Consider the following 11,260-nt stretch of genomic DNA (forward strand, 5'->3'; position numbering starts at 1 on the left):
TTTCTAGTGAGATAGTTGAATACAGTGATAGAGGGAATAACTGACATTGATTCGTATGGGAGGCATATTAATTATACTATGCTCAAATTGGTCAAACTAAAGGGGCAATAAAATTAATATGACTGCAAACTCGGAGTATGATAATTGGCCAATAAACCAATCAGTGATTGAAAATATAGGTATGTTTTGTTTTTGTTTAAATTATATTTAGAATCCATAAACCTGCTAAATCTAGCTTCTGAATAGATAGGTAGTTGAACAAACACAGCATTGACATTTTGATCTGGTTCATGAAATCTATAAGCAACATTTCAAAACTGCAAAAAGTTAACTACAGAGCTAAAACTAAGCTGTAACTATTTTTCGCGGCCACTCTAATTGCCCGCGATCTTCTCTGTTCTGTGAAGTCACTGGTTGCAAACAGAACTTGAAGGGAGAAGATTCTTGTCCAAGTAAGTGACAAGGGGAGTATGGAAACTAATAATGAACAATGAACAATGTCTACAGTCTACGCCGACGATGCAATATAAATGACCAACAAATATGGTTGATTCAATATGGTGAAACAACAGGACAGTATCTGCACGAATTTGAATATCGATCCGTAGAAATGAAACCCAAGTGATCTCACTTTACAGCAGTAGCAAAAGGAAGAAGCTTCTTGAGCTTCTAGCAGAAATGACAGTAAGATTGAATGAAGGTGAAAACATGAACAAGTGTAGAGAATGAATAGAAGAAGTCATTCTGAAGAGAAGTACAATTACAGTTCTAACTTATGTTACAAACTAACCAGACTGATATGTGCCAGCTAAGCAAAACTTAACCAACTTAACAAACAGACTTTCTTTAGAAACAAAACAAGAGAAAGCTAATAAGTAACTATTTATAGCTGAGGGCTTGAGGCTGCTCTGGTGAGTCTGTATAACTGGGCTCGATAGTCTTGTGACCGTGTTAGTGTTACTATGCCTCCATTGGTTGAAACTTGAATCATGTACTGGCTAGTCTAGTAACAGCAGAGGTATAACTAATTAACAACAATTGAACAATCTACATTGATAAGTCAGCGGTTTCTATCGCAATTTCAATAATCCTTATAGGAAACAATCTCAATAACAGAATTCTTGACCGAACCAATAAACATATATGTTCAGTGGGCTAACATAACATCTTACCTTGGCAAGGCCTAAATAGAGTCAAAGGCATCAACAATTATAGTGATACATTAAAATGGAAAAAGAGTTTTTCCTAATTATTACAACGTTTGGTCTAATGTTAAGCACTTGACTAGTGTTATAGATATGGCCTGGGCACAGGATCCATTGCAGCATTCATCAACTAAATAGACATATTGTATATAACTGCTTCAAGTGTAAGAGATTGAGGTAGAAATCTATGCTATCTTTGGCAAACCGTTATTTCTAATTTATACAAAAACTGATAAACAAATACCTTGTTAGTGCTCAATGAATTTGACTGGTTTGTATTCGTCACTTTGGCACTCAGGTAACAGTTACACAAAACAGACGGAAATTCCTTCAGTAGCTGCTAGACCAACAATGCCACTCTTCTCTCCCTGTTACAAACTGATTTGAATGCCACTGATGCCAAAACAAGGTGAAGAAAATTGAAGCATGTATATTTAACAATATGGATCTAATTTATAGACAATTCAGTACAAACATCAGATATAAATGAAGTCATTGATCTTTTACAATTGCTTGGAGAAATTTATTTCAGCTAGAATAGACTACAGGGGAAATGCAGAACACATGAAAACAAGAATGAAGTAGCAACTGAAGCAGTCCAAAATGCAGTTAACTCTACTTCATACATTTTAAAACTATGGTAATGCGTGACGAAGAGCTTGAAATTTATCTAGCTTCATCGATTTTCAACTGAGAAAAAACTGAATCGTCTGCTGTATCAGACCGATCACCCATTGCAATGGACATGTCATCCACTTCGCTCAAGGTGGACAGAGAAGGAAGACGCCTAACATTGGGCAACTGAAGCGATGCAGAAGCACTGCTAGAACTATCCTCATGCGGCTCTCTGTGTATTGCGCCGCGCTGAAGCTGCAGTGCATACTCCAAGTCCCACAACACATCACCCATGGTTGGCCTATCAGAACCATCTTCTTGCAAGCATTTCTCTATCGTCTCGCTAAACTTCCTGAACGAGTTTTGATCTAATTGGCCTTTGATGGTGGGATCAATGATGTCTTCTAGAATCCCTTTGTTTTTGCAAAGGATTCCCCACTCAGCCAAGTTCACTTGCTCCCTTGGGAGCGAAGGTTCGATAGCCGGCCTGGCACATAACACTTCCAGAAGAACTACACCAAATGAATAGACATCAGATTTTTCTGTCAGCTGCTGCGACCGAAAATACTCCGGATCAAGATAACCAAAAGTTCCTTTAACACCTGTGCTGACATAGGAATGCTGGTCAAGAGGACCTGTTCTCGAAAGGCCGAAATCAGCAACTTTAGCCACAAGATTCTCATCAAGGAGAATGTTTGTGGATTTAACATCCCGGTGAATGATTCCCCCGGAAGCGCCTTTGTGAAGGTACTGAAGGCCTCTTGCGGCTCCAATGCAAATTTCAAGCCTTTGCTTCCAAGTCAAGCTTGGCAGTTTTGTATTGTACAAATGATCCCTTAATGTCCCTTTCTCCATGTATTCATAAACCAGTATCATCTCGTACCTTTCCTTGCAGTAGCCGATCAAGGAAACGAGGTGCCTGTGGCGAATTTTGGACAAAACCATGATCTCAGTCTGGAACTCCGGAAGGCCCTGACCGGACCCTGGCTCACTCCTCTTAACTGCTACTTTCATGCCGTTCTTGAGAACTCCCTTGTAGACAATTCCAAAACCGCCCTTGCCAATTATCTGCTTCTCGTCGAAGTTCTTGGTTGCCAATTGAAGATCCTGCAGAGGAACCTTCAGTCCTAGATTAATGTTGCGAAGCGGAGAGCCTTGAATGGTTCCATCAGTCAACCGGCTTGTTCTGCTGTGAGAACTTCCTCCTGCCGTGGCAGGAATTGGCAACCAATCTGAACCCTCCACCGGCTTTTGTTTGTTGGTCTTAAGACGCCAAACTAACACAATAACAACCAATGCAACCAGGACCAAACCTCCAATTACTGAGCCCAGCACCACCGGAAGAACACTAGCCTTTCCATTGGAATGGTCTTGCAAGTAACTCAAATCTGATGAATCAACCATTCGCATTATTTCTAGACCATTCAAAAAGGCTCTAGGAACCAAAGCAGAACTATTAGGCTCAACAGTGATCAGAAAAAGGCCAGAGTTATCAGATTGGACCACAAGATCATAATAAAAAGGCGCCGGCAATTGTGAAGACACATTCGTGTCGTTATTAATGACCAAAGCGGGCAGGTCATAAATGTACAGGCCAAATGTGGTAAGGTCACCCTGTATAGACCAAAGGTCACAGAAGTGAAACCGAATTAGGTGGTCTACATTCTTGTCTACAGGAAGACTCCAGGTTATGTTGGAATCATTAACCACTTTAGCTGTTCCATAAACATAATCTAATGGCGCAGTATACATATTAGCATTTGGACCATCAGAATCAGGAGTTACCTTGGACTTAATGCTCCCATTATATGTAAAATTTTTGGCATTTTGACTATTAACAAGGTAAGTATCATCAAAAGACCAGGTTCTCCACAAGGGATCTACGCCACTTGTGATATTAGTGCCACCGACGTTGAGCCTGTGTTTGGTCTCCAACGCTCGCGTGAGTACCCCACTATAACTAGACAAACTATTTTGTCCAATGGCAGGTTGTGGATCAAAACCTGAGACCTTATCAGCGATTAAGAAGCGGGGGAGTAGGAAGACTTCTATGGCATTCACAAAGGCAAACGAGGAAGGGAGAGGGTCGAAAGTGATTCTGAATTTACCAAGAGATATCTTCACGTAATACTCTTTAACCAGAGGAGATTTTGTATAGTTCTTGGGCGTGAAGTTTTGCAGCAGCATGAAATTAGGAACCGAGACATTGAACGTTGCAGAAGAGAGGTTGCTAGGCGAAGTGAAAGCAAGGAAATGAAGGCGTATTATGGAGGTGCCAGCGGTGTCAATTGGGAACTCATAGAAAGATTGACTTGGGAAGATTCTTGCGGATTGGTAGATAGGTGAAGGAACTGATGATTGGTTGGATTCTGTTTTGCTCCCCTTGCTATAACTGACCTGGCTTGAATCCCCAACGTAAGTTTTCCCACTCTCGGTGTCCTTAGCATTGCTGCTCGATCCGCAATTGATGAAGTACTTTGTTTGGGAATCATACCCATGGGAGTGGAACTGAAGTGATGAGAGCTGAATAACAAGTAGTAGCAGTAAAGGCAGAGAGTGTTGAATTGTGTAAAACTGATGATGAATTGCCATGGAAAATTGGTGCGTGTGATGAACAATTTCAGCTACAATCATGGCATCTGTGACTATGAACTATGGATAGTGTTAGCGAAGACGACTTCAGAAGAGGTCAAGTCGTCAGCTTTGATTTTTCTTCATTTTCATTTTTTTATTTCTATTTTGTATTTTCTGGTGTACATGTGATAGTTGATTTATCAACTACCCTGAGTCTCAAACTATTTGATTTGAGCCTTGAAAAATAATTAAGTCTTACTCACGGTGGAAAAATGATTGGTTGCATACTTTTGAAGTGCCCACCAAGTTGGCGTGCCACTTCAGATTCATTAATGTAATAATATAATAAAAAATAAATAATTGCTCCACGGAATGAATAATGAATTAAGAAGGCTGCAAGTAATAAATGGTCTAGTGGCATGACAGAGTAGAGGACAAATGTCTCAACATATCAAGATTTTAATAAGGTCGAAAGGCATATAATGACGGGAATTCTCTTTTTTTTTTTTTTTTTTTCATCTTTCTCCGGTACCCCGTACCCATATGTCTTAATATCTTATTGTAAGAGAATAGAACTGAAGTTATTTATTATTCAGACAAATATTTTGCATGAACTATAAATGTCACTCACTGCCAATTGGACGATATGTGAGTAAAACTAGCCTGATAGATCAAATTCACCAATTGAGAATAATTATATAGATGTTTCGGTTAGATTTTGATTTTTCGACTTTGACATGAGATATTAGCCAAACTTGTATCAAGATTTTAATTTAAAAAACAGATATCATTTCTTTTAGAATTCGACCTCAAAACTTATTGATTATGAATGTCAAAATAAATTTTGCAAATAGTGAAAAGAGAATATAAATATTAGGGTAAAATATTATAATAAGCCAAGGAAAACGAAATTTTAAGCAAAGAATCTAAATGGAAAACTGGTTCATGAATCCACCAATGCATGTTACTATATAATTCGAATCAGTATGTTTCGAACTAGAATTACATGTAATTCGAATCAATGTGATTCGAATTACTCACACACGCAGACACACTATAATTCAAATCAACCTGATTCGAATTACAACCACAGTAATTCGAATTACACTCACACACTCTGCATATAGTCATTCGAATTGGTCAGATTCGAATTACTCATTATTTAATTCTGCCCATTTTTTATTAAAAAATTAATAATTGATTAAAAAATTAATAATTTAAAAATTAAAAAAATATATATTTTATTTCATGCATTAAAAAAAAAGCTAACAAAATATTTAATTACGAGACTTTTTTAAAATATTAATGAGCTATCAATTCAAATTTCATAAAATACTCTTTTGCCCATTTTTAATAGCTCATGAAAATTTTTTTAATAAATTTATTTAAATTATACCACAAACAAATATTTCATTCTTTACAAAATAATTTTAAAAAATGGCTTAAAAAATGTTAGGAGTACTATAAAAATTTGTAATGTCCTAATGACTTAGGACATTAAAGAAATACTCTACATAGTCAATAATAATTTAAAAATTAAAATAAATATAGTTATAACCAGTATTTACCTAAGTTACTAGAATATTACAAACTTTTATAGTACTCCTAACATTTTTAAGTCATTTTTTTTAATATTATTTTGCATAAAAAATGGCTTAAAATGACTTAAAATGGCTTAAAATGCCCTTTATTCTATGCAAAATAATTAAAAAAAATGACTTAAAAAATGTTAGGAGTACTATAAAAGTTTGTAATATTCTAGTAATTTAGGTAAATACTGGTTATAACTATATTTATTTTAATTTTTAAATTATTATTGACTATGTAGAGTATTTCTTTAATGTCCTAAGTCATTAGGACATTACAAATTTTTATAATACTCCTAACATTTTTTAAACCATTTTTTAAAAATTGTTTTGCATAGAATAAAGGACATTTTAAGCTATTTTAAGCCATTTTCTATGCAAAATAATTTTAAAAAATGGCTTAAAAAATGTTAGGAGTACTATAAAAGTTTGTAATATTCCAATAATTTAGGTAAATACTGGTTATAACTATATTTATTTTAATTTTTAAATTATTATTGACTATGCAGAGTATTTCTTTAATATCCTAAGTCATGAGGACATTACAAATTTTTATAGTACTCCTAACATCTTTTAAGCCATTTTTTTAAATTATTTTGTATAGAATAAAATATTATTTTGTGGTATAATTTAAATAAATTTATTAAAAAAATTTATAAAAAAATATTCATGAGCTATTAAAAATGGGCAAAAGAGTATTGTATGAAATTCGAATTGATAATTCATTAATATTTTAAAGAAATCTCGTAATTAAATATTTTGTTAGCTTTTTTTTAATGCATGAAATAAAATATATATTTTTTAATTTTTAAATTATTAATTTTTTAATCAATTATTAATTTTTTAATAAAAGAATGGGCAGAATTAAATCATGAGTAATTCGAATATGGCCAATTCGAATTACTTTGTGCAGCGTGTGTGAGTGTAATTCGAATTACCCTTATTCGAATTACTGTGGGTGTAATTCGAATTAGGTTGATTCGAATTATAGTGTGTCTGCGTGGGTGAGTAATTCAAATCACATTGATTCGAATTACATGAAATTCTAGTTCGAAACATACTTATTCGAACTATATAATAACGTGCATTAGTGAATTCATGAATCAATTTTCCATTTGACTGATTTGTATAAAATTTCGTTCTCCTTGACTTATTATAATATTTTGCCCTAAATATTATATTACTGATTGAGTGAGATCTTATATATGAAAAAAAAAATTCAAAGTTGAACAATAAAAATCAAACATGTAACTTGAAGTGAAACTAAATCTAAAGTTAAACAAAATTTTTGGATACTAAAAAATAGATAAATAAATGAAGACAAAACTTAAAGAATTGAAAACAGACAAAGACTAAAAATAAAATAAAAACATAAGAAAATACTTCCAAACACTTATATACACCATTCTATTATTATTATTTTTGGTGTCTTCGTCAGAATCTTAGTGTATAGCTGAGTTGCAAAATTGAAAGTCTTCCTTTTAGACTCAAGAATTTTCTATCCATAGACAACTTTTATTCTATTTGTTAGATTCAAGGTTATGAGAATCGGATCGGTTATCAAACGGTTCTAATCATTAATTTATTAGTTTATTGGTCCAATCGATTCAATCGGTAGTTCAATAAAAAAATTGCTTTACAATAAAATAATAATTAAATTATAAATATGCAAGTATTAAATTGAGGGTATAAGATAGCATGAAGTTTTTTCAATGGAGTGGTGAATTACTCTTTTAGGATTTTCTTTTTTTTAATAGTAAATACAAAATTGCCAGATGAAAGCATGATACCAAGCAAGTACAATTCCTCATCAGTACACAAAATGTTAAAAGAAATATCTGACAAGAATAGGAAGAATATCAAATGAATTATCATAAATCCAACTGAAAAATATAAACATAGTACTTGGATAAACAAATTTGATAACATTATTAATAATAAAGTTGGCAGTGGACTAGTGCTAGAAAGGCTTCACTAAATAAAGGAGCATGCAGGCTTTAAGAGATAATAGACTTGGGTTTGTGCAGCAGCATTTTGGATGAGTTGCTTTGAAGACCATTTGGTGAAACTAAGTGCTCATAACAAACAGAAACAGTTTCTCAATATACATAAATAAGTGCTCATCATCTGAAAATAATCATCTGAATTGGTACAAAGCAGAAAAAATGACTATAGGTCTCTTTACCCCAATCAAAATAAACAACTATATCTGAACTCAACAATCAGCCTTCAGCACCAAACATTACAAAACATTAACTAATAATCACACTAAATCTGCAACCAGCAATTACAAAACAGCAACTACAAAATAGCAACAAACATTGTACATTATAAAACATTCCAAATCAGTGATGATACTAAACCTGCACCCAACAACCAGCAATTACAAAATAGCAACAAACATACAAAACATTACAAAACATTACAAGAAAATTTGAACAAAAATTTCAGAAATTAAAAGGAAGAAGAAGAACCGAGCATTCAGACATTAAACAAATAAGTAACTATTTCAACAAATCAGTAACTATTTCAACAACAAATTAAATACTAACAGCAGCAATGCAGTATAACAAATCACTGATCACAAATTTCAAATTCAAAACACTGATCACAAATTAATTAATTTCAGATTCAAAAATCACAAATCACTCATCAGACATTCAAAATCAAATTCATAACACTGAAACAGCTCAAAATAAAAAACAAATTCACTAACCTTCCACTAACAGCAGGACGACGACAGTGACACGACGGCACAGTACCTGGAAGCCTTGAACAGCGAAGTCACCGACAAAGACAGGACGACATGCCGAGCTAGAAAGCCTAGAAGAGAAGGCCTGGCCGTATGGATTTGGGACAGGGGAAGGAGGAGGCTGCAGAAACGCCAACAACCACGGACGACGGCTTTTAGGTTTGGCCATTTGGGGAACCTTAGGGTTGAGTGTGTGGGTGTTTGGTGTGTGTGGGGGGTGGGGGGTAAGCAAGTGAGGGACTTGCGTGGGGGGTGGGGTTTTTTTAATTTTTAAAAAAAAAAATGAAAATGACATCGTTTCTTAAGAATCGGTCGGTTTCAGGTCCGATCCAACCGACCGGTTACCAGCCGGTTCAACGGTTTTCAAGCGATTTTGAGAATGACAGTTTTAGGAGGAGGACCGGACCATTTTTTATGCCAGTTCCCAATTGAACTGGTCCGACCGGCCGGTCCGGTCCGATTTTCATAACATTGGTTAGATTCACGTTCAAAGTTTAGCTTGACCCTCAAGGTGGCAATTGGCATTCCCACGTCCTATTTTAGCTTGGGGCCTAAGCAATTGTACTTAAAACATAAAGCAACATTTAAGTTTTAAAGACATTTTTTTGTCACATATAAAATCAGATGTACTCCGTCATTTTAACCAATCAGTTTAGACCCTATGATTTACATTCTGTTCAATCTCTCCATTATCCTGTATAATGCACCCAAGATACTTAAACCTTTTAACTTTTTGTAAGATGTTTTCTCCAATCTTCATCTCTGTATTAGGGTTTTTCCTTCGGCGACCAAACTTACATTCCATATATTCCATCTTGCTACGGCTTATGCATAGACTATACACTTCTAGAACTTCTCTCCATAAATCTAACTTCTTATTTAGGTCTTCCATTGACTCTCTCAAAAGGACGATATCATCAGCAAAAAGCATGCACCATGGCACAGGCTCTTGGATATGCTTTGTGAGTACTTCCAAAACTAATGTGAAAAGGTATGGACTTGAGGATGATCCCTAGTGTAATCTTATACCAATAAGAAATTTCTCTGTCACACCACCTTGAGTCTTCACACTAGTTGTAGCCTCATCATACATGTCTTTAATTACACGAATATATGCGATCCTTACTCTCTTTCTTTCTAAAACCTTCCATAAGACCTCCCTTGGCATCCTATCGTACGCTTTTTCCAAATCAATAAACACCATATGTAGATCCATTTTATTACTACAATACATCTCTATCATCCTTCTTAATAGGTATATCACTTCAGTAATGGATCTGCCTGACATAAAACCAAATTAGTTCTATGTTACTTGTGTCTCTTGTCTCATCCTCCATTCTATCACTCTTTTCCATAACATCATGGTATGGCTCATGAGCTTGATCCCTCTATAGTTTTCGCAACTTTGTATATCCCCCTTATTCTTGTAGATAGGTATCAAGATGTTCTTTCTCCACTCATCTGGCATCTTCTTTGAACTTAAAATCTCATTAAAAAGCTTGGTTAACCAATTGATGCATTTCTCTCCAAGGCCATTCCAAACTTCAATCAGAATATTGAGTCCTACTGTCTTACTATTTTTCATCTGCTTTAGAGCCTCTTTTATCTCGAAGTCTTTCGATAGTAGTCGAAGTTTTGATCTTCTCTCGTGCATAACTGACCAAGACTCAGAAGAGTCTTCTATCCTTTAATAAATAACTCGTAGAAGTAACTCTTTCACCTTTCACTGATCTTCTCCTCTTGAGCCAAAACCTCTCCGTCTTTATTCTTTATGCACTTAACATGATCCAAGTCTTTCGTTCTTCTTTCACGGCTCTTTGCGATTCTATATATACATTTTCCTCCTTTTTTGTGCCTAAAGACTGGTAGAGACCCTCATATGCTCTTGTTCTTACTTCACTTACAGCCACTTTTGTCTCTTTCTTAGCCGCCTTATATTTTTTTCAATTATCTGCATTGTGGCACAAAGACCACTCCTTAAAACACTTTTTTTTATTTTTATCTTTTCTTGTATACTCACATTCTACCACCAGGACTCCTTATCTCTTGGTCCTATCCTGCTAGATTTACCAAAACTTTCTTTTGCTATTCTTCTAATAACTTATGCCATCTCCCTCCACATCTCCTCTGCGCTTCCATCTCCATTCCACTTTGTCTCTTCTCCTGCCCGTCTTAGGAAGATTCTTTGTTTCTCACCTTTCATCCGCCACCACCTCGTCTGTTGATTCTTCGTATGATGTCTTTTCCTCAACTTTTGCTCAATGCAAAAATCCATGACGAGCATCCTATGTTGTATTGTTAAACTCTCTCCCGAAATAATTTTACAATTTATGCAAAACTTTTGATCGACTCTCCTCAACAAGAAGAAGTGGATTTAAGAGCTTGTCATGCCACTCCTATAGGTTATAAGATGTTTGTCTCTCTTTTTAAAACATGTATTTGCGATGAGAAGATCAAAGGTTGAGGAAAAGTCCAAAATAGTTTTACCTTTGGTATTAACCACTCTGAAACCATGGCCTCCGTAAATA

The 11,260-nt window shown here is 35.0% G+C and overlaps 1 protein-coding gene across 1 annotated transcript; it reads right to left on the reverse strand.

Annotated features, from left to right (window-relative positions):
- Positions 1-1,615: 1,615 nt before the first annotated feature.
- Positions 1,616-4,610, reverse strand: LOC107627300 (putative receptor-like protein kinase At2g23200). Its single transcript, XM_016330150.3, has one exon. It carries the CDS (start codon positions 4,452-4,454, stop codon positions 1,872-1,874), a length of 2,583 nt encoding a protein of 860 aa, XP_016185636.2. The 5' UTR covers positions 4,455-4,610; the 3' UTR covers positions 1,616-1,871.
- Between the last annotated feature and the right edge of the window lie 6,650 nt (positions 4,611-11,260).

Source organism: Arachis ipaensis, chromosome B1, assembly GCF_059453495.1.
Source record: "Arachis ipaensis isolate K30076 ecotype BB chromosome B1, ASM5945349v1, whole genome shotgun sequence".
NCBI classification, from domain to species: domain Eukaryota; kingdom Viridiplantae; phylum Streptophyta; class Magnoliopsida; order Fabales; family Fabaceae; genus Arachis; species Arachis ipaensis.

Coding starts and splice junctions, on each gene's coding strand:
- LOC107627300 (XM_016330150.3), bottom strand. CDS start 4,454: ATGATTGTAGCTGAAATTGTTCATCACACGCACCAATTTTCCATGGCA.